Source organism: Engystomops pustulosus, unplaced genomic scaffold, assembly GCF_040894005.1.
Source record: "Engystomops pustulosus unplaced genomic scaffold, aEngPut4.maternal MAT_SCAFFOLD_209, whole genome shotgun sequence".
Classification (NCBI taxonomy): Eukaryota; Metazoa; Chordata; class Amphibia; order Anura; family Leptodactylidae; genus Engystomops; species Engystomops pustulosus.
Window position 1 is genome coordinate 61,724 of NW_027285089.1, and position 23,012 is coordinate 84,735.

The window sequence follows — 23,012 nt, forward strand, 5'->3', positions numbered from 1 at the left end:
TCCTGGAGGAAGCTAAGAAGATGTTCATCCACTGTCCTGGAGGAAGCTGAGAAGATGTTCATCCACTGTCCTGGAGGAAGCTGAGAAGATGTTCATCCACTGTCCTGGAGGAAGCTGAGAAGATGTTCATCCACTGTCCTGGAGGAAGCTGAGAAGATGTTCATCCACTGTCCTGGAGGAAGCTGAGAAGATGTTCATCCACTGTCCTGGAGGAAGCTGAGAAGATGTTCATCCACTGTCCTGGAGGAAGCTGAGAAGATGTTCATCCACTGTCCTGGAGGAAGCTGAGAAGATGTTCATCCACTGTCCTGGAGGGAGCTGAGAAGATGTTCATCCACTGTCCTGGAGGGAGCTGAGAAGATGTTCATCCATTGTCCTGGAGGGAGCTGAGAAGATGTTCATCCATTGTCCTGGAGGAAGCTGAGAAGATGTTCATCCACTGTCCTGGAGGAAGCTGAGAAGATGTTCATCCATTGTCCTGGAGGAAGCTGAGAAGATGTTCATCCATTGTCCTGGAGGAAGCTGAGAAGATGTTCATCCACTGTCCTGGAGGAAGCTGAGAAGATGTTCATCCACTGTCCTGGAGGAAGCTGAGAAGATGTTCATCCACTGTCCTGGAGGAAGCTGAGAAGATGTTCATCCACTGTCCTGGAGGAAGCTGAGAAGATGTTCATCCACTGTCCTGGAGGAAGCTGAGAAGATGCTAAACCACTGTCCTGGAGGAAGCTGAGAAGAGGTTCAACCACTGTCCTGGAGGAAGCTGAGAAGATGTTCATCTATTGTCCTGGAGGAAGCTGAGAAGATGTTCATCTATTGTCCTGGAGGAAGCTGAGAAGATGTTCATCCATTGTCCTGGAGGAAGCTAAGAAGATGTTCATCCATTGTCCTGGAGGAAGCTGAGAAGATGTTCATCTATTGTCCTGGAGGAAGCTGAGAAGATGTTCATCCATTGTCCTGGAGGAAGCTAAGAAGATGTTCATCCATTGTCCTGGAGGAAGCTGAGAAGATGTTCATCCACTGTCCTGGAGGAAGCTGAGAAGATGTTCATCCACTGTCCTGGAGGAAGCTGAGAAGATGTTCATCCACTGTCCTGGAGGAAGCTGAGAAGATGTTCATCCACTGTCCTGGAGGAAGCTGAGAAGATGTTCATCCACTGTCCTGGAGGAAGCTGAGAAGATGTTCATCCACTGTCCTGGAGGAAGCTGAGAAGATGTTCATCCACTGTCCTGGAGGAAGCTGAGAAGATGTTCATCCACTGTCCTGGAGGAAGCTGAGAAGATGTTCATCCACTGTCCTGGAGGGAGCTGAGAAGATGTTCATCCATTGTCCTGGAGGGAGCTGAGAAGATGTTCATCCATTGTCCTGGAGGAAGCTGAGAAGATGTTCATCCACTGTCCTGGAGGAAGCTGAGAAGATGTTCATCCATTGTCCTGGAGGAAGCTGAGAAGATGTTCATCCATTGTCCTGGAGGAAGCTGAGAAGATGTTCATCCACTGTCCTGGAGGAAGCTGAGAAGATGTTCATCCACTGTCCATGAGGAAGCTGAGAAGATGTTCATCCACTGTCCTGGAGGAAGCTGAGAAGATGGGCACATGGTTTAGTTGTCAGGGACACTCACCCAAAAACAGGATGGAAAACTATGTACAATTTCTTTAAAGGAAACCTACGACTTGAAGTGGCAGGTATAAGAGGGAAGTACTGAGCACCAGGTCAGGGTGAGCTCAGGGTGCGCTGGTGTCATGTGCGCTACCGTGCACGCAGCTCTCATTCACTTCCTATGTAGCCGCGCGCACGGTCGCGCGCATGGTGCGCCGAGCGCGTACCTCCCTGCGCCGAAGCAGCTTCAGCCATAAAGTTTAAAAAGTGTTTTAAACCACGATACTGCGGTTTAAAACACTAACAAAAATAAGCTCCGGCACCAGCGCACCCTGAGCTCACCCTGACCTGGTGCTCGGTACTTCCCTCTTATACCTGCCACTTCAAGTCATACAAGGAAAGACATTTGAGATATTAGATGTGTTCTGCTCACACAAGACAGTAGTGGCTCAGTCTTTGGTGGGATTGTCTCTCTTCTTGGACCACACTTAAGATGAAAACTGAAGCAAGTGCTCATCACCATGACATGTAATACAGATGGGTGCACTGGGGACTGCTGGGACCTTGATGGGACGTTCTCACCTTTCCCTCTCTCAGCAGAATTGTGCAGGGATCTTATGTTACTGCAGCCCCTGCCGGAAATCAATGCTGCTAACCCCGCCCGCTATAGGTGGTAATCTTATGATAGGCTGTAGTCTGACGCAAAAGGTCCGGCACTCCCTAGATGGCCACGGCTAACGATCGGGTATTTGTAGGAGGCATCAGAGATGGACATCATATATCTGTATATCCAAATCACTATTAATAATGGCTGAACAGGGCTCACTTGCACCAATCCCTGGAATCTATTGTGGTTAGTACTACAGGATCCCCAACCAAGTCAGGACCGGAGGATCCCCAACCAAGTCAGGACCAGAGGATCCCCAACCAAGTCAGGATCCCCAACCAAGTCAGGACCAGAGGATCCCCAACCAAGTCAGGACCAGAGGATCCCCAACCAAGTCAGGACCAGAGGATCCCCAACCAAGTCAGGACCAGAGGATCCCCAACCAAGTCAGGACCAGAGGATCCCCAACCAAGTCAGGACCAGAGGATCCCCAACCAAGTCAGGACCAGAGGATCCCCAACCAAGTCAGGACCAGAGGATCCCCAACCAAGTCAGGACCGGAGGATCCCCAACCAAGTCAGGACCAGAGGATCCCCAACCAAGTCAGGACCGGAGGATCCCCAACCAAGTCAGGACCAGAGGATCCCCAACCAAGTCAGGACCAGAGGATCCCCAACCAAGTCAGGACCAGAGGATCCCCAACCAAGTCAGGACCAGAGGATCCCCAACCAAGTCAGGACCGGAGGATCCCCAACCAAGTCAGGACCAGAGGATCCCCAACCAAGTCAGGACCAGAGGATCCCCAACCAAGTCAGGACCAGAGGATCCCCAACCAAGTCAGGACCAGAGGATCCCCAACCAAGTCAGGACCGGAGGATCCCCAACCAAGTCAGGACCGGAGGATCCCCAACCAAGTCAGGACCAGAGGATCCCCAACCAAGTCAGGACCGGAGGATCCCCAACCAAGTCAGGACCGGAGGATCCCCAACCAAGTCAGGACCGGAGGATCCCCAACCAAGTCAGGACCGGAGGATCCCCAACCAAGTCAGGACCAGAGGATCCCCGTCTATATGATTTGGGGGGGGGGGGGTTGTACCTTATCCCCTGTGCTGTGCAGTAGCGCTGCCCCCGGTGTTTATCCTCAGTACTGCAGGGGGGGGGCAGTCTATATGATTTGGGGGGGTTGTACCTTATCCCCTGTGCTGTGCAGTAGCGCTGCCCCCGGTGTGTATCCTCAGTACTGCAGGGGGGGGGGCAGTCTATATGATTTGGGGGGGTTGTACCTTATCCCCTGTGCTGTGCAGTAGCGCTGCCCCCGGTGTTTATCCTCAGTACTGCAGGGGGGGGCAGTCTATATGATTTGGGGGGGTTGTACCTTATCCCCTGTGCTGTGCAGTAGCGCTGCCCCCGGTGTGTATCCTCAGTACTGCAGGGGGGGGGCAGTCTATATGATTTGGGGGGGTTGTACCTTATCCCCTGTGCTGTGCAGTAGCGCTGCCCCCGGTGTTTATCCTCAGTACTGCAGGGGGGGGGGCAGTCTATATGATTTGGGGGGGTTGTACCTTACCCCCTGTGCTGTGCAGTAGCGCTGCCCCCGGTGTTTATCCTCAGTACTGCAGGGGGGGGGGCAGTCTATATGATTTTGGGGGGTTGTACCTTACCCCCTGTGCTGTGCAGTAGCGCTGCCCCCGGTGTTTATCCTCAGTACTGCAGGGGGGGGGCAGTCTATATGATTTGGGGGGGTTGTACCTTATCCCCTGTGCTGTGCAGTAGCGCTGCCCCCGGTGTTTATCCTCAGTACTGCAGGGGGGGGGGCAGTCTATATGATTTGGGGGGGTTGTACCTTATCCCCTGTGCTGTGCAGTAGCGCTGCCCCCGGTGTGTATCCTCAGTACTGCAGGGGGGGGGGCAGTCTATATGATTTGGGGGGGGTTGTACCTTACCCCCTGTGCTGTGCAGTAGCGCTGCCCCCGGTGTGTATCCTCAGTACTGCAGGGGGGGGGCAGTCTATATGATTTGGGGGGGTTGTACCTTATCCCCTGTGCTGTGCAGTAGCGCTGCCCCCGGTGTGTATCCTCAGTACTGCAGGGGGGGGGGGCAGTCTATATGATTTGGGGGGGTTGTACCTTACCCCCTGTGCTGTGCAGTAGCGCTGCCCCCGGTGTGTATCCTCAGTACTGCAGGGGGGGGGGGGCAGTCTATATGATTTGGGGGGGTTGTACCTTATCCCCTGTGCTGTGCAGTAGCGCTGCCCCCGGTGTGTATCCTCAGTACTGCAGGGGGGGGGGGGGCAGTCTATATGATTTGGGGGGGTTGTACCTTATCCCCTGTGCTGTGCAGTAGCGCTGCCCCCGGTGTGTATCCTCAGTACTGCAGGGGGGGGGCAGTCTATATGATTTGGGGGGGTTGTACCTTACCCCCTGTGCTGTGCAGTAGCGCTGCCCCCGGTGTGTATCCTCAGTACTGCAGGGGGGGGCAGTCTATATGATTTGGGGGGGTTGTACCTTATCCCCTGTGCTGTGCAGTAGCGCTGCCCCCGGTGTTTATCCTCAGTACTGCAGGGGGGGGGCAGTCTATATGATTTGGGGGGGTTGTACCTTATCCCCTGTGCTGTGCAGTAGCGCTGCCCCCGGTGTGTATCCTCAGTACTGCAGGGGGGGGCAGTCTATATGATTTGGGGGGGTTGTACCTTATCCCCTGTGCTGTGCAGTAGCGCTGCCCCCGGTGTGTATCCTCAGTACTGCAGGGGGGGGGGCAGTCTATATGATTTGGGGGGGGGGGGTTGTACCTTACCCCCTGTGCTGTGCAGTAGCGCTGCCCCCGGTGTGTATCCTCAGTACTGCAGGGGGGGGGCAGTCTATATGATTTGGGGGGGTTGTACCTTATCCCCTGTGCTGTGCAGTAGCGCTGCCCCCGGTGTGTATCCTCAGTACTGCAGGGGGGGGGGCAGTCTATATGATTTGGGGGGGTGTACCTTATCCCCTGTGCTGTGCAGTAGCGCTGCCCCCGGTGTGTATCCTCAGTACTGCAGGGGGGGGGCAGTCTATATGATTTGGGGGGGTTGTACCTTACCCCCTGTGCTGTGCAGTAGCGCTGCCCCCGGTGTTTATCCTCAGTACTGCAGGGGGGGGCAGTCTATATGATTTGGGGGGGTTGTACCTTACCCCCTGTGCTGTGCAGTAGCGCTGCCCCCGGTGTTTATCCTCAGTACTGCAGGGGGGGGCAGTCTATATGATTTGGGGGGGTTGTACCTTACCCCCTGTGCTGTGCAGTAGCGCTGCCCCCGGTGTGTATCCTCAGTACTGCAGGGGGGGGGCAGTCTATATGATTTGGGGGGGTTGTACCTTACCCCCTGTGCTGTGCAGTAGCGCTGCCCCCGGTGTTTATCCTCAGTACTGCAGGGGGGGGGCAGTCTATATGATTTGGGGGGGTTGTACCTTATCCCCTGTGCTGTGCAGTAGCGCTGCCCCCGGTGTGTATCCTCAGTACTGCAGGGGGGGGCAGTCTATATGATTTGGGGGGGTTGTACCTTATCCCCTGTGCTGTGCAGTAGCGCTGCCCCCGGTGTGTATCCTCAGTACTGCAGGGGGGGGGCAGTCTATATGATTTTGGGGGGTTGTACCTTACCCCCTGTGCTGTGCAGTAGCGCTGCCCCCGGTGTTTATCCTCAGTACTGCAGGGGGGGGGGCAGTCTATATGATTTGGGGGGGTTGTACCTTATCCCCTGTGCTGTGCAGTAGCGCTGCCCCCGGTGTGTATCCTCAGTACTGCGGGGGGGGGGCAGTCTATATGATTTGGGGGGGTTGTACCTTATCCCCTGTGCTGTGCAGTAGCGCTGCCCCCGGTGTTTATCCTCAGTACTGCAGGGGGGGGGCAGTCTATATGATTTGGGGGGGTTGTACCTTATCCCCTGTGCTGTGCAGTAGCGCTGCCCCCGGTGTGTATCCTCAGTACTGCAGGGGGGGGGCAGTCTATATGATTTGGGGGGGTTGTACCTTACCCCCTGTGCTGTGCAGTAGCGCTGCCCCCGGTGTTTATCCTCAGTACTGCAGGGGGGGGCAGTCTATATGATTTGGGGGGGTTGTACCTTATCCCCTGTGCTGTGCAGTAGCGCTGCCCCCGGTGTTTATCCTCAGTACTGCAGGGGGGGGGCAGTCTATATGATTTGGGGGGGTTGTACCTTACCCCCTGTGCTGTGCAGTAGCGCTGCCCCCGGTGTGTATCCTCAGTACTGCAGGGGGGGGGGCAGTCTATATGATTTGGGGGGGTTGTACCTTACCCCCTGTGCTGTGCAGTAGCGCTGCCCCCGGTGTTTATCCTCAGTACTGCATGGGGGGGGGCAGTCTATATGATTTGGGGGGGTTGTACCTTACCCCCTGTGCTGTGCAGTAGCGCTGCCCCCGGTGTTTTTCCTCAGTACTGCAGGGGGGGGCAGTCTATATGATTTGGGGGGGTTGTACCTTACCCCCTGTGCTGTGCAGTAGCGCTGCCCCCGGTGTGTATCCTCAGTACTGCAGGGGGGGGGCAGTCTATATGATTTGGGGGGGTTGTACCTTATCCCCTGTGCTGTGCAGTAGCGCTGCCCCCGGTGTGTATCCTCAGTACTGCAGGGGGGGGGCAGTCTATATGATTTGGGGGGGGGGGGTTGTACCTTATCCCCCTGTGCTGTGCAGTAGCGCTGCCCCCGGTGTTTATCCTCAGTACTGCAGGGGGGGGGGGCAGTCTATATGATTTGGGGGGGTTGTACCTTATCCCCTGTGCTGTGCAGTAGCGCTGCCCCCGGTGTTTATCCTCAGTACTGCAGGGGGGGGGCAGTCTATATGATTTGGGGGGGGGGGGGTTGTACCTTACCCCCTGTGCTGTGCAGTAGCGCTGCCCCCGGTGTGTATCCTCAGTACTGCAGGGGGGGGGGGCAGTCTATATGATTTGGGGGGGTTGTACCTTATCCCCTGTGCTGTGCAGTAGCGCTGCCCCCGGTGTGTATCCTCAGTACTGCAGGGGGGGGGCAGTCTATATGATTTGGGGGGGTTGTACCTTATCCCCTGTGCTGTGCAGTAGCGCTGCCCCCGGTGTTTATCCTCAGTACTGCAGGGGGGGGGGCAGTCTATATGATTTGGGGGGGTTGTACCTTACCCCCTGTGCTGTGCAGTAGCGCTGCCCCCGGTGTTTATCCTCAGTACTGCAGGGGGGGGGGGCAGTCTATATGATTTGGGGGGGTTGTACCTTACCCCCTGTGCTGTGCAGTAGCGCTGCCCCCGGTGTGTATCCTCAGTACTGCAGGGGGGGGGGCAGTCTATATGATTTGGGGGGTTGTACCTTATCCCCTGTGCTGTGCAGTAGCGCTGCCCCCGGTGTTTATCCTCAGTACTGCAGGGGGGGGGCAGTCTATATGATTTGGGGGGGTTGTACCTTATCCCCTGTGCTGTGCAGTAGCGCTGCCCCCGGTGTGTATCCTCAGTACTGCAGGGGGGGGGCAGTCTATATGATTTGGGGGGGTTGTACCTTATCCCCTGTGCTGTGCAGTAGCGCTGCCCCCGGTGTGTATCCTCAGTACTGCAGGGGGGGGGCAGTCTATATGATTTGGGGGGGTTGTACCTTACCCCTGTGCTGTGCAGTAGCGCTGCCCCCGGTGTGTATCCTCAGTACTGCAGGGGGGGGGCAGTCTATATGATTTGGGGGGGTTGTACCTTATCCCCTGTGCTGTGCAGTAGCGCTGCCCCCGGTGTGTATCCTCAGTACTGCAGGGGGGGGCAGTCTATATGATTTGGGGGGGTTGTACCTTATCCCCTGTGCTGTGCAGTAGCGCTGCCCCCGGTGTGTATCCTCAGTACTGCAGGGGGGGGGCAGTCTATATGATTTGGGGGGGTTGTACCTTATCCCCTGTGCTGTGCAGTAGCGCTGCCCCCGGTGTGTATCCTCAGTACTGCAGGGGGGGGGCAGTCTATATGATTTGGGGGGGTTGTACCTTATCCCCTGTGCTGTGCAGTAGCGCTGCCCCCGGTGTTTATCCTCAGTACTGCAGGGGGGGGGCAGTCTATATGATTTGGGGGGGTTGTACCTTATCCCCTGTGCTGTGCAGTAGCGCTGCCCCCGGTGTTTATCCTCAGTACTGCAGGGGGGGGGGCAGTCTATATGATTTGGGGGGGTTGTACCTTATCCCCTGTGCTGTGCAGTAGCGCTGCCCCCGGTGTGTATCCTCAGTACTGCAGGGGGGGGGGGCAGTCTATATGATTTGGGGGGGTTGTACCTTATCCCCTGTGCTGTGCAGTAGCGCTGCCCCCGGTGTTTATCCTCAGTACTGCAGGGGGGGGGCAGTCTATATGATTTGGGGGGGTTGTACCTTATCCCCTGTGCTGTGCAGTAGCGCTGCCCCCGGTGTTTATCCTCAGTACTGCAGGGGGGGGCAGTCTATATGATTTGGGGGGGTTGTACCTTATCCCCTGTGCTGTGCAGTAGCGCTGCCCCCGGTGTGTATCCTCAGTACTGCAGGGGGGGGGCAGTCTATATGATTTGGGGGGGTTGTACCTTATCCCCTGTGCTGTGCAGTAGCGCTGCCCCCGGTGTGTATCCTCAGTACTGCAGGGGGGGGGCAGTCTATATGATTTGGGGGGGTTGTACCTTATCCCCTGTGCTGTGCAGTAGCGCTGCCCTCGGTGTTTATCCTCAGTACTGCAGGGGGGGGGCAGTCTATATGATTTGGGGGGGGTTGTACCTTATCCCCTGTGCTGTGCAGTAGCGCTGCCCCCGGTGTTTATCCTCAGTACTGCAGGGGGGGGGGGCAGTCTATATGATTTGGGGGGGTTGTACCTTATCCCCTGTGCTGTGCAGTAGCGCTGCCCCCGGTGTGTATCCTCAGTACTGCAGGGGGGGGGGGCAGTCTATATGATTTGGGGGGGTTGTACCTTACCCCCTGTGCTGTGCAGTAGCGCTGCCCCCGGTGTGTATCCTCAGTACTGCAGGGGGGGGGGCAGTCTATATGATTTGGGGGGTTGTACCTTACCCCCTGTGCTGTGCAGTAGCGCTGCCCCCGGTGTTTATCCTCAGTACTGCAGGGGGGGGGGCAGTCTATATGATTTGGGGGGGTTGTACCTTATCCCCTGTGCTGTGCAGTAGCGCTGCCCCCGGTGTTTATCCTCAGTACTGCAGGGGGGGGCAGTCTATATGATTTGGGGGGGGTTGTACCTTACCCCCTGTGCTGTGCAGTAGCGCTGCCCCCGGTGTTTATCCTCAGTACTGCAGGGGGGGGGCAGTCTATATGATTTGGGGGGGTTGTACCTTATCCCCTGTGCTGTGCAGTAGCGCTGCCCCCGGTGTGTATCCTCAGTACTGCAGGGGGGGGGGCAGTCTATATGATTTGGGGGGGTTGTACCTTATCCCCTGTGCTGTGCAGTAGCGCTGCCCCCGGTGTGTATCCTCAGTACTGCAGGGGGGGGGCAGTCTATATGATTTGGGGGGGTTGTACCTTATCCCCTGTGCTGTGCAGTAGCGCTGCCCCCGGTGTGTATCCTCAGTACTGCAGGGGGGGGGCAGTCTATATGATTTGGGGGGGTTGTACCTTATCCCCTGTGCTGTGCAGTAGCGCTGCCCCCGGTGTGTATCCTCAGTACTGCAGGGGGGGGGCAGTCTATATGATTTGGGGGGGTTGTACCTTACCCCCTGTGCTGTGCAGTAGCGCTGCCCCCGGTGTGTATCCTCAGTACTGCAGGGGGGGGGGCAGTGTATATGATTTGGGGGGGTTGTACCTTACCCCCTGTGCTGTGCAGTAGCGCTGCCCCCGGTGTGTATCCTCAGTACTGCAGGGGGGGGGCAGTGTATATGATTTGGGGGGGTTGTACCTTATCCCCTGTGCTGTGCAGTAGCGCTGCCCCCGGTGTTTATCCTCAGTACTGCAGGGGGGGGGGGCAGTCTATATGATTTGGGGGGGTTGTACCTTACCCCCTGTGCTGTGCAGTAGCGCTGCCCCCGGTGTTTATCCTCAGTACTGCAGGGGGGGGGGCAGTCTATATGATTTGGGGGGGTTGTACCTTACCCCCTGTGCTGTGCAGTAGCGCTGCCCCCGGTGTTTATCCTCAGTACTGCAGGGGGGGGGGCAGTCTATATGATTTGGGGGGGTTGTACCTTATCCCCTGTGCTGTGCAGTAGCGCTGCCCCCGGTGTTTATCCTCAGTACTGCAGGGGGGGGGCAGTCTATATGATTTGGGGGGGTTGTACCTTACCCCCTGTGCTGTGCAGTAGCGCTGCCCCCGGTGTGTATCCTCAGTACTGCAGGGGGGGGGCAGTCTATATGATTTGGGGGGGTTGTACCTTATCCCCTGTGCTGTGCAGTAGCGCTGCCCCCGGTGTGTATCCTCAGTACTGCAGGGGGGGGGGCAGTCTATATGATTTGGGGGGGTTGTACCTTATCCCCTGTGCTGTGCAGTAGCGCTGCCCCCGGTGTTTATCCTCAGTACTGCAGGGGGGGGGCAGTCTATATGATTTGGGGGGTTGTACCTTACCCCCTGTGCTGTGCAGTAGCGCTGCCCCCGGTGTGTATCCTCAGTACTGCAGGGGGGGGGCAGTCTATATGATTTGGGGGGGTTGTACCTTATCCCCTGTGCTGTGCAGTAGCGCTGCCCCCGGTGTGTATCCTCAGTACTGCAGGGGGGGGGGCAGTCTATATGATTTGGGGGGGTTGTACCTTATCCCCTGTGCTGTGCAGTAGCGCTGCCCCCGGTGTGTATCCTCAGTACTGCAGGGGGGGGGCAGTCTATATGATTTGGGGGGGTTGTACCTTATCCCCTGTGCTGTGCAGTAGCGCTGCCCCCGGTGTGTATCCTCAGTACTGCAGGGGGGGGCAGTCTATATGATTTGGGGGGGTTGTACCTTATCCCCTGTGCTGTGCAGTAGCGCTGCCCCCGGTGTGTATCCTCAGTACTGCAGGGGGGGGGCAGTCTATATGATTTGGGGGGTTGTACCTTACCCCCTGTGCTGTGCAGTAGCGCTGCCCCCGGTGTGTATCCTCAGTACTGCAGGGGGGGGGGCAGTCTATATGATTTGGGGGGGTTGTACCTTACCCCCTGTGCTGTGCAGTAGCGCTGCCCCCGGTGTGTATCCTCAGTACTGCAGGGGGGGGGGGCAGTCTATATGATTTGGGGGGGTTGTACCTTACCCCCTGTGCTGTGCAGTAGCGCTGCCCCCGGTGTGTATCCTCAGTACTGCAGGGGGGGGGCAGTCTATATGATTTGGGGGGGTTGTACCTTACCCCCTGTGCTGTGCAGTAGCGCTGCCCCCGGTGTTTATCCTCAGTACTGCAGGGGGGGGGGGCAGTCTATATGATTTGGGGGGGTTGTACCTTATCCCCTGTGCTGTGCAGTAGCGCTGCCCCCGGTGTGTATCCTCAGTACTGCAGGGGGGGGGGGGCAGTCTATATGATTTGGGGGGGTTGTACCTTACCCCCTGTGCTGTGCAGTAGCGCTGCCCCCGGTGTGTATCCTCAGTACTGCAGGGGGGGGGGGCAGTCTATATGATTTGGGGGGGTTGTACCTTATCCCCTGTGCTGTGCAGTAGCGCTGCCCCCGGTGTGTATCCTCAGTACTGCAGGGGGGGGGCAGTGTATATGATTTGGGGGGGTTGTACCTTACCCCCTGTGCTGTGCAGTAGCGCTGCCCCCGGTGTGTATCCTCAGTACTGCAGGGGGGGGGGGGCAGTCTATATGATTTGGGGGGGTTGTACCTTACCCCCTGTGCTGTGCAGTAGCGCTGCCCCCGGTGTGTATCCTCAGTACTGCAGGGGGGGGGGCAGTCTATATGATTTGGGGGGGTTGTACCTTACCCCCTGTGCTGTGCAGTAGCGCTGCCCCCGGTGTGTATCCTCAGTACTGCAGGGGGGGGGCAGTCTATATGATTTGGGGGGGTTGTACCTTACCCCCTGTGCTGTGCAGTAGCGCTGCCCCCGGTGTGTATCCTCAGTACTGCAGGGGGGGGGGGCAGTCTATATGATTTGGGGGGGTTGTACCTTACCCCCTGTGCTGTGCAGTAGCGCTGCCCCCGGTGTGTATCCTCAGTACTGCAGGGGGGGGGGGGCAGTCTATATGATTTGGGGGGGTTGTACCTTATCCCCTGTGCTGTGCAGTAGCGCTGCCCCCGGTGTGTATCCTCAGTACTGCAGGGGGGGGGCAGTCTATATGATTTGGGGGGGTTGTACCTTACCCCCTGTGCTGTGCAGTAGCGCTGCCCCCGGTGTTTATCCTCAGTACTGCAGGGGGGGGCAGTCTATATGATTTGGGGGGGTTGTACCTTACCCCCTGTGCTGTGCAGTAGCGCTGCCCCCGGTGTGTATCCTCAGTACTGCAGGGGGGGGGGCAGTCTATATGATTTGGGGGGGTTGTACCTTATCCCCTGTGCTGTGCAGTAGCGCTGCCCCCGGTGTGTATCCTCAGTACTGCAGGGGGGGGGCAGTCTATATGATTTGGGGGGGTTGTACCTTACCTCCTGTGCTGTGCAGTAGCGCTGCCCCCGGTGTGTATCCTCAGTACTGCAGGGGGGGGGCAGTCTATATGATTTGGGGGGGTTGTACCTTACCTCCTGTGCTGTGCAGTAGTGTTTGTACTGTGTGGTTAATGTGATCTCTTCTTTTCCAGTGCTCCCGGGAGGTTGGAGAACCCAGGACGTCTGGCCGGGCAGAGTTCAGCTCCTCAGACATTTCGACAAATTCCTGAAAGCACAAAAGAATTGAAAAGCCATGTTACCCCGACCCCACAGACACCAGACGTCTCCCGTAGGACTCTGCAGGTGGAGAGTAAAGGTCACCGGGCAGGAAGATCACCCTCAGCATCTCCAGACAGAGGCACAACCCCAACCTCACCGTACTCTGTGCCGCAGATTGCCCCCCTCCCCAGCAGCACGCTCTGCCCCATATGCAACACCACAGACCTCACCTCCTCTCCAAATCAGCCAAACTTCAACACCTGCACCCAGTGCCGCAGCGAGGTGTGCAACCAGTGCGGCTTCAACCCCAACCCGCATCTGACTGAGGTGAGTGCACCATGTCCGCAGCTCCACGGCTGATCCCCAGTTATGTCCCAGGGTCCACATCTGAAGTCCCCGTTTTCCAGTTCCATGATGTTTGCTGTCGCTATCCTTGTGTAATGCAGCGCTGCTATCACAATGGCTGCAGGAGATTCCCTGTCTTGCTATCCTGACTATTCTAGGTGTGAGGTCACCGAGTCTGACGGGTGGGATGTGTTTCCTACACCCCATCATGGAGATAGACATGACTGTTACCTGACAGCGGTGTCACACTTGCCACATCGCATGTGTGTTTCCAGGGAACGTGTGCAATCGGTGACCAGACCTTGCTGTCTTGTATTGTTCAAATGCAAGACACCGGTGACTGGTTAATAATGTCATGGGTTTCTCTGGAAATGCATATGTGATGTGGCTGAGGCTATTCCCATGCGCTAGCGCCGCTCTACAAAATGCACTGCAAGCGGCACGTGTGACCACTGCCTCCTGGAGCTTTTGTGCTGCAGGGTCATGCGGTCGGTGAATAGCGAGAAGGGGTGACCACAGCCGTGCACATGTGAAGGATAGGACATGTTCTGAGTGGTACTGTGCCACATGTAAGCAGCACTGTACAGCTGCATGCGCCCATTTCTGTCTATGGGGATGTACATACACCCCTTGTGGTGTAGTGGTAAAGCTCTGATTATTGTGGAGAAGCTCTGGATGTAGTGGAAAAGCTCTGATTATAGTGGAGAAGCTCTGGATGAAGTGGAAAAGCTTTGATTATAGTGGAGAAGCTCTGGGAGTAGTGGAGACGCTCTGCATAAAAAGGAGAAGCTCTAAGTACAGTGGATTAGATATGGGTGTAAAGGAGAAGCTCTGGGTATAGGGGAAAAGCCCTGGGTGTAGTGGAAAAACGTTGGGTGTATAGGTGAGGTTCTGGGTGTAGTGTAAAAGCTTTGGGTGTAGAGGAGAAGCTCTGGGTGTAGAGGAGAACCTCTGCATGTAGTTGAAAAGCTCTGGTTGTAGAGGATAAGCAATTTGTGTAGTGGAAAAGCTCTGATTATTGTGGAGAAGCTCTGTGTGTAGAGGAGAAGTTCTGGGTGTAGTGGAGAAGCTCTGGGTGTAGAGGAGAATCCATGCATTAAGTGGAGATGCTCTGATTATAGTGGAGAAACTCTGGTTGAAGTGGGGAAGCTCTGGGTGTAGTTGAAAAGCTCTGATTATAGCGGGCAAGCTCTGGATATAGTTGAGAAGCTCTGTTTTTAGTGGAGAAACTCTGTGTGTAGTGGGGAAACTCTGTGTGGGGGAACTCGCGCGGCCGCGCAGCCTAGTTCCTGGAGCGATGTGCGCCGGGGTTGTATTCCGGCCACATCGCTCCAGTAATAGCGCTCGAGCGGCCGTTTGTGGCCGCACCGAGCACTATACAGTGACGGGCAGGAGCTTCCTGTCCGGACGGACGGAGGCTCCTGCCCGACTGTTGCAGGCCGCGAGGGCCCGGCGCTGGCGCGCCAAGTGTCGGGGTCCGGATCGAAACGGTCCGCGGGCCGCATGTGGCCCGCGGGCCGTAGTTTGGGGAACCCTGGTGTAGAGGATACGCTTTGGGTGTATAGGTGAAGCTATGGGAGTCGTGCAGAAGCTCTGGGTGTTGTGTTGAGGAGAAGCTATTTGTCTAGTAGAGAAGCTCTGATTATAGTGGAGAAGCTCTGGGTGTAGTGGAGAATCTTTGGGTAAAGAGTAGAAGCTCTCGGTTTATATGTGAAGCTATGTGTGTAGTGGAGAATCTCTGGGTGTAGTTGAGAAGCTGTGGGTTTAGAGTAGAAGCTCTTGGTGTAGGAGAGAAGCTATATTTGTAGTGCAGAAGCTCTGTGTGTAGAGGAGAAACCCTGGGTATAGTGGAGAAATTTTGGGTGTAGTAGAGAAGCTTTGGATTTAGAGGATGGGCTATGTGTGTAGTGAAACAGCTCTGATTATTGTGGAGAAGCTCTAGGAGGTGTAGTGTAGAAGCTTTGGGTGTTAGTGGAGAAGCTCTGGGTATGGAGGAGAGGCTCTGGGTGTAGTAGAGAAGCTCTGGGTGTAGTTGAGAAGCTCTGGGTTTAGAGTAGAAGCTCTTGGTGTAGGAGAGAAGCTATATTTGTAGTGGAGAAGCTCTGTGTGTAGAGGAGAAACCCTGGGTATAGTGGAGAAATTTTGGGTGTAGTAGAGAAGCTTTGGATTTAGAGGATGGGCTATGTGTGTAGTGAAACAGCTCTGATTATTGTGGAGAAGCTCTAGGAGGTGTAGTGTAGAAGCTTTGGGTGTTAGTGGAGAAGCTCTGGGTATGGAGGAGAGGCTCTGGGTGTAGTAGAGAAGCTCTGGTTGTAAATGAGAAGCTCTGGGTGTAGTGGAGAAGCTCTGGGTGTAGTGGAGAAGCTGTAGGTGTAGAGGATAAGCTTTGGGTGTATAGGTGAACCTCTGGGTGTCGTGCAGAAGCTCTGAGTGCACAGGAGAAGCTATGTGTGTAGTGGAAAAGCTCTGATTATAGTGGAGAAGCTTTGGGTAGTGGGGAAAAGCCCTGGGAGTAGTGGAAACGATCTGATTAGTAGGAGCTCTAGGTGTAGTGGAGAAGCTCTGATTATAGTGGAGAAGCTCTGGATATAGGGGAAAAGCCCTGGGTGTAGTGAAAAAGCTCTGTGAGTAGAGGAGAAGCTCTAGGTGTAGAGGAGAAGCTTTGCTGTACATGTGAAGCTCTGTGTATAGTGGAGAAGCTCTGGGTGTAGTAGAGAAGCTCTGGGTCTAGAGGAGGAGCCATGTGTCTAGTGGAGAAGCTCTGATTATAGTGGAGAAGCTCTGGGTGTAGTGGAGAATCTTTGGGTAAAGAATAGAAGCTCTCGGTTTATATGTGAAGCGATGTGTGTAGTGGAGAATCTCTGGGTGTAGTTGAGAAGCTCTGGGTTTAGAGTAGAAGCTCTTGGTGTAGTAGAGAAGCTATATTTGTAGCGGAGAAGCTCTGATTATAGTGGAGAAGCTCTAAGTATAGTTGAAAAGCTCTCATTATAGCGGGCAAACTCTGGATATAGTTGAGAAGCTCTGTTTTTAGTGGAGAAGCTCTGTGTGTAGTGGAGAAGCTCTGTGTGTAGTGGAGAAACTCTGGGTGTAGGGGAAAAGCCCTGGGTGTAGGGGAAAAGCCCTGGGTGTAGGGGAAAAGCCCTGATTCTGGTGGAGAAGACCTGGGTTTAGTTGAGAAGCTGTAGGTGTAGAGGAGAAGCTCTGGCTATAGGGGAATAGTCCTGGGTGTAGATGAGAAGCTCTGGGTGTAGATGAGAAGCTCTGGGTGTAGATGAGAAGCTCTGGGTGTAGATGAGAAGCTCTGGGTGTAGATGAGAAGCTCTGGGTGTAGATGAGAAGCTCTGTATGTAGAAGAGAAGCTCTGGGTGTAGAGGATAAGCTTTGGGTGTATAGGTGAAGCTCTGGGTGTCGTGCAGAAGCTCTGGGTATGGAGGAGAAGCTCTAGGTGTATTAGAGAAGCTCTGGGTGTAGAGGAAAAGCTCTGGGTGTGGTGGAGAAGCTATGTGTGTGTTGGATTTTAATTATAGTGCAGAAGCTCTTATTGTAGTTAAGAAGCTCTGGGTGTAGGGGAAAAGCCCTGGGTGTAGTGGAGAAGCTCTGATTATACTTGAGAAGCTCTGAGTGTAGTGGAAAAGCTCTGGGTGTAGAGGAGAAGCTCTGGGTGCAGTTGAGAAGCTGTAGGTGTAGAGGAGAAGCTCTGATTATAGTGGAGAAGCTCTGGATATAGGGGAATAGTCCTGGGTGTAGTGGAAAAGCTCTGGTTGTAGTGGAGAAGCTCTGGATGTAGAAGAGAAGCTCTATGTGTAAAGGAGAAGCTTTGGGTATATAGGTGAAGCTCTGAGTGTCGCTCTGATGAAGCTCTGATGATAGTGCAGAAGCTCTGAGTGTAGTTGAGAAGCTTTGATCATGGTGGAGAAGCTCTGGATACATTTAAGAAGCTCTGGTTTTAGTGGAGCTCTTGGTGTAGAGGAGAAGCTCTGTGTTTAGTGGAGAAGCCCTGGCTGTATAGTGGAAGCTCTGATTATAGTGGAGAATCTCTGTGTATAGGGGAAATCCCTGGCTGTAGTGGAGAAGCTCTGGGTGTAGAGGAAAAGCTCTATGCATAGAGGCTCTGTATAGGTGAATCTCTGGGTGTAGTGGAGAAGCTCTGGGTGTAGAGGGGAAACTCTGGGTGTAGTGGAGAAGCTCTGCGACTAGTGGAGAAGCTATATGTGTAGTGGACCAGCTCTGGGTGTAGTGGAGCTGCTCTGGGTGTCGGAGAGAAGCTGTGTGTGTATTTGAGAGACTCTGGGTGTGGAGTAGAAGCCATGGGTGTAGTGGCGCAGCTCTGGGTGTCGGAGAGAAGCTGTGGGTGTAGTTGAGAGTCTCTGGGTGTTGAGGAGAAGCTCTTGGTGTGGTTGAGAAGTTTTGATTATAGCTGAGAGGCTCTGATTGTGTAGAGGGGGAAGCTCTGGGTGTAGTTGAGAAGCTCTCGGTGCAGATGAGAAACTCTGGGTGAAATGGAGAAGCTTTGGGTGTAGAGGAGAAGCTCTGGGTGTAGTGGATTAGCTCTGGGTGTAGTGGAGGAGCTTTGGTTATAGTGCAGATGCTCTGGGTGTAGATGAAAAGCTCTGATTATAGTGGAGAAGCTCTGATTGTAGTGGAAAAGCTGTGTGTGTAGTAGAGAAGCTGTTTGTGTAGTAGAGAAGCTGTGTGTGTAGTAGAGAAGCTGTGTGTGTAGTAGAGAAGCTGTGTGTGTAGTAGAGAAGCTGTGTGTGTAGTAGAGAAGCTGTGTGTGTAGTAGAGAAGCTGTGTGTGTAGTAGAGAAGCTGTGTGTGTAGTAGAGAAGCTGTGTGTGTAGTAGAGAAGCTGTGTGTGTAGTAGAGAAGCTGTGTGTGTAGTAGAGAAGCTGTGTGTGTAGTAGAGAAGCTGTGTGTGTAGTAGAGAAGCTGTGTGTGTAGTAGAGAAGCTGTGTGTGTAGTAGAGAAGCTGTGTGTGTAGTAGAGAAGCTGTGTGTGTAGTAGAGAAGCTGTGTGTGTAGTAGAGAAGCTGTGTGTGTAGTGGAGAAGCTGTGTGTGTAGTGGAGAAGCTCTGATTTTAGTGGAGAAGCTCTGTGTGTAGAGGAGAAGCTCTGGGTGTAGAGGAGAAGCTCTGGGTGTAGAGGAGAAGCTCTGGGTGTAGAGGAGAAGCTCTGGGTGTAGAGGAGAAGCTCTGGGTGTAGAGGAGAAGCTCTGTGTGTAGAGGAGAAGCTCTGTGTGTAGAGGAGAAGCTCTGTGTGTAGAGGAGAAGCTCTGTGTGTCGAGGAGAAGCTCTGTGTGTCGAGGAGAAGCTCTGGGTGTCGAGGAGAAGCACTGGGTGTGGTGGAGAAGCTCTGATTACAGTGGATAATCTCTGGGTGTAGTTGAGAAGCACTGATTATAGCTGGTAAACTCTGGATTTAGTTGAGAAGCACTGATTTTAGTGGAGAAAACGGGTGTAGAGGAGAAGCTCTGGGTGTAGTGTAGAAACTCTGGGTGTAGTGGAGAAGCTTTGATTGCAGTGGAGGAGCTCTGGGTGTAGGGGAGGAGCTCTGGGTGTAGGGGAGGAGCTCTGGGTGTAGGGGAGGAGCTCTGGGTGTAGGGGAGGAGCTCTGGGTGTAGTGGAGGAGCTCTGGGTGTAGTGGAGGAACTCTGGGTGTAGTGGAGAAGTTTAGGTGTAGTGGAGAATCTCTGATTATAGTGTCTAAGCTCTGTGTGTAGTGGAGAAGCTCTGTGTGTAGTGGAGAAGCTCTGTGTGTAGTGGAGAAGCTCTGGATGTGAAGGAGAAGCTCTGGATGTGAAGGAGAAGCTTTGGGTGTTGAGGGGAAGCCGTGGGTGTAGTTGAAAAGCTCTGTGTGTAGTGGAGAAGTTCTGGGTGTAGTGGAGAAGCTCTAGGTGTAGAGGAGAAGCTCTAGGTGTAGAGGAGAAGCTTTGGGTGTGTAGGTGAAGCTCTGGATGTAGTGGAGAAGCTCTGGATGTAGTGGAGAAGCTCTGGGTGTAGTGGAGAAGCTCTGGGTGTAGAGGAGACACCCTGGGTGAAGTGGAGAAGCTCTGGGTGTGGAGGAGAAGCTCTGGATGTAGTGGAGAAGCTCTGGATGTAGTGGAGAAGCTCTGGATGTAGTGGAGAAGCTCTGGATGTAGTGGAGCAGCTCTGGGTGTAGTGGAGCAGCTCTGGGTGTAGTGGAGCAGCTCTGGGTGTAGTGGAGAAGCTCTGGGTGTAGTGGAGAAGCTCTGGGTGTAGTGGAGAAGCTCTGGATGTAGTGGAGAAGCTCTGGGTGTAGTGGAGAAGCTCTGGGTGTAGAGGAGACACCCTGGGCGAAGTGGAGAAGCTCTGGGTGTGGAGGAGAAGCTCTGGGTGTCGTGGAGCAGCTCTGGGTGTCGTGGAGCAGCTCTGGGTGTCGTGGAGCAGCTCTGGGTGTCGTGGAGCAGCTCTGGGTGTCGTGGAGCAGCTCTGGGTGTCGTGGAGCAGCTCTGGGTGTAGTTGAGAAGCTTTGGGTGTAGAGGAGAAGCTCTGGGTGAAGAGGAGAAGCGGTGGGTGTGGTGGAGAAGTTTTTATTATTGCGGACAAGTTCTGGATATAGTTGAGAAGCCCTGATTTTAGTGGAGAAGCTCTGGGTATAGAGGAGAAGCTCTGGCTGTAGATTGAAAGCTCTGGGTGTAGATGAGAAGCTCTATGTGTAGTGGAGAAGCTCTGGGTGTAGAGGGGTAGTTGTGAATATAGTGTAGAAGCTCTGGGTGTAGTGGAGAAGCCCTGATTATAGCAGACAAGTTCTGGATATAAATAATAATTCTTTATTTATATACCTCATACAGATTATGCAGCGCTTCACAAAGCATGTCAAATTGGTCCCTGTCCCCATGGGGCTCACAATCAATAACCTAACAGTATGTTTTGGAGTGTGAGAGGAAACCGGAATACCCGGAGGAAACCCACGGAAAAACGGAGAGAACATACAAACTCTTTGCAGATGTTGACCTGGTGGGATTCGAACCCAGGACCCCAGCGCTGCATGGCAAAAGTGCTACTCACTCAGCCACGTGCCGTCCCTGTTCAGAAGCCCTATTAGCCCTACACTATTGGTGTAGTGAAGAAGCTCTGGGTGTAGAAGGGAAGCTCTGATTATAGTTGAGAAGCTCTGGTTGTAGAGGGGAAGCTGAGATTATAGGGGAGAATTTCTGGGTGTAGCAGAGAATCTCAGGGTGTAGTGTGGAAGCTCTGGGTGTAGTGGAGAAGCCCTGGTTTTAGTGGAGAGGCTCTGATCTTACTGGAGAAGTTCTGTTTGTAGTGGAGGAACTCTTGGTGTAGAGGAGAAGCTCTGATTGTAGTGGAGAAGCTGATTGTAGTGGGCGAGCTCTGTGTGTAATGGAGCTATGGATGTAGTGTAGAAGCATTGATTGTTGATTACTCTGGTAATAGTAGAGAAGCCGTGATTATAGTGGAACAGCTGTAATTATAATGGAGAAGCTTTTATTATACTGGATAAGCTGTGGGTGTATTGTAGAAGCTCTGGGTGTAGTGGAGAAGCTCTGGGTGTAGAGAAGCCATGTGTATACTGAAGATGCTCTGATTATACTGGAGAAGCTCTGGGTGTAGTGGGGAAGCTCTGGGTGTAGTGGGGAAGCTCTGGGTGTAGTGGGGAAGCTGTGGTTGTAGTTGAGAAGCTCTGGGTGTAGTGGGGAAGCTCTGGGTGTAGTGGGGAAGCTCTGGATGTAGTGGGGAAGCTGTGGTTGTAGTTGAGAAGCTCTGATTATAACAGACAAGACCTGGATATAGTTTAGAAACTCTGATTTTAGTTGAGAAGCTCTGAGTGTGGTGGAGAAGCTCTGGGTGTCGACGGAAAGCTGAGATTATAGTGTAGAAGCTCTGGGTGTAGTGTAGAAGCTCTGGGTGTAGTGTAGAAGCTCTGGGTGTGGTGGAGAAGCTCTGATTATAGTGGAGAAGCTGTGCGTGTAGTTGAGAGACTCTTATTATAGCGTATAAGTTCTGGATATAGTTGAGCAGCTCTGGGTGTAGTGGAGAAGCTCTAATTGTTGATGGAAAGCTGTGATTATAGTGGAGAAGCTCTGGGTGTAATGTAGAATCTCTGGGTTTAGTGTAGAAGCTCTGATTATAGTGGAGAAGCTCTGATTATAGTGGAGAAGCTCTGATTATAGTGGAGAAGCTCTGATTATAGTGGAGAAGCTCTGGGTGCAGTGGAGAAGCTCTGGGTTTAGAGGAGAAGCCATGTGTATACTGAAGATGCTCTGATTAAATGGAGATGCTCTGATTAAATGGAGAAGGTCTGAGTATAGTGGGGAAGCTCTGGGTGTAGTGGGGAAGCTCTGGGTGTAGTGGGGAAGCTCTGGGTGTAGTGGAGAAGCTCTGGGTGTAGTGGAGAAGCTCTGGGTGTAGAGGAGAAGCTCTGGGTGTAGAGGAGAAGCTCTGGGTGTAGAGGAGAAGCTGTGGGTGTGGTGGAGAATCTATGGGTGTGGTGGAGAAGCTCTGATTATAGTGAAAAAGCTGTGGGTGTAGTTTAGAAGCTCTGATTATAGCAGACAAGTTCTGGACATAGTTGAGAAGCTCTGAGTGTAGTGGAGAAGCTCTGGGTGTAGTCAGAAAGCTGTGACTATAGTGGAGAAGCTCTTGGTGTAGTGGAGAAGCTCTTGGTGTAGTGGAGAAGCTCTGATTTTAGTGGAGAAGTTCTGATTATAGTGGAGAAGCTCTGGGTATAGGGAAAAAACCCTGGGTGTAGTGGATAAGCTCTGGGTGTAGTAGAGAAGCTTGGGTGTGATGGAGAAGCTCTGATTATAGTGGAGAAGCTCTATTTATAGGGTAGAAGCTCCGGGTGTAGGGGAAAAGCCCTGGGTGTAGTGGAAAAGCTCTGGGTGTAGTGGAGAAGCTCTGATTATACTTGAGAAGCTCTGAGTGTAGTGGAAAAGCTCTGGGTGTAGAGGAGAAGCTCTGGGTGCAGTTGAGAAGCTGTAGGTGTAGAGGAGAAGCTCTGATTATAGTGGAGAAGCTCTGGATATAGGGGAATAGTCCTGGGTGTAGTGGAAAAGCTCTGGTTGTAGTGGAGAAGCTCTGGATGTAGAAGAGAAGCTCTAGGTGTAAAGGAGAAGCTTTGGGTATATAGGTGAAGCTCTGAGTGTCGCTCTGATGAAGCTCTGATAGTGCAGAAGCTCTGAGTGTAGTTGAGAAGCTTTGATCATGGTGGAGAAGCTCTGGATACATTTAAGAAGCTCTGGTTTTAGTGGAGCTCTTGGTGTAGAGGAGAAGCTCTGGCTGTATAGTGGAAGCTCTGATTATAGTGGAGAATCTCTGTGTATAGGGGGAAATCCCTGGCTGTAGTGGAGAAGCTCTGGGTGTAGAGGAAAAGCTCTATGCATAGAGGCTCTGTATAGGTGAATCTCTGGGTGTAGTGGAGAAGCTCTGGGTGTAGAGGGGCAACTCTGGGTGTAGTGGAGAAGCTCTGCGACTAGTGGAGAAGCTATATGTGTAGTGGACCAGCTCTGGGTGTAGTGGAGCTGCTCTGGGTGTCGGAGAGAAGCTGTGTGTGTATTTGAGAGACTCTGGGTGTAGAGGAGAAGCTCTGGGTGTGGAGTAGAAGCCATGGGTGTAGTGGCGCAGCTCTGGGTGTCGGAGAGAAGCTGTGGGTGTAGTTGAGAGTCTCTGGGTGTTGAGGAGAAGCTCTTGGTGTGGTTGAGAAGTTTTGATTATAGCCGAGAGGCTCTGATTGTGTAGAGGGGGAAGCTCTGGGTGTAGTTGAGAAGTTCTCGGTGCAGATGAGAAACTCTGGGTGAAAT

At 53.8% G+C, this 23,012-nt stretch overlaps 1 protein-coding gene across 1 annotated transcript in view; it reads left to right on the forward strand.

Annotated features, from left to right (window-relative positions):
* The window catches only part of BSN (bassoon presynaptic cytomatrix protein), a 134,835-nt gene that overhangs the window by 5,511 nt on the left and 106,312 nt on the right, over window positions 1-23,012 (forward strand). The window contains exon 2 of the mRNA XM_072132029.1: window positions 12,822-13,215. Coding sequence (XP_071988130.1) covers window positions 12,822-13,215 — 394 coding nt within the window. The remainder of the gene's footprint in view (window positions 1-12,821; window positions 13,216-23,012) is intronic.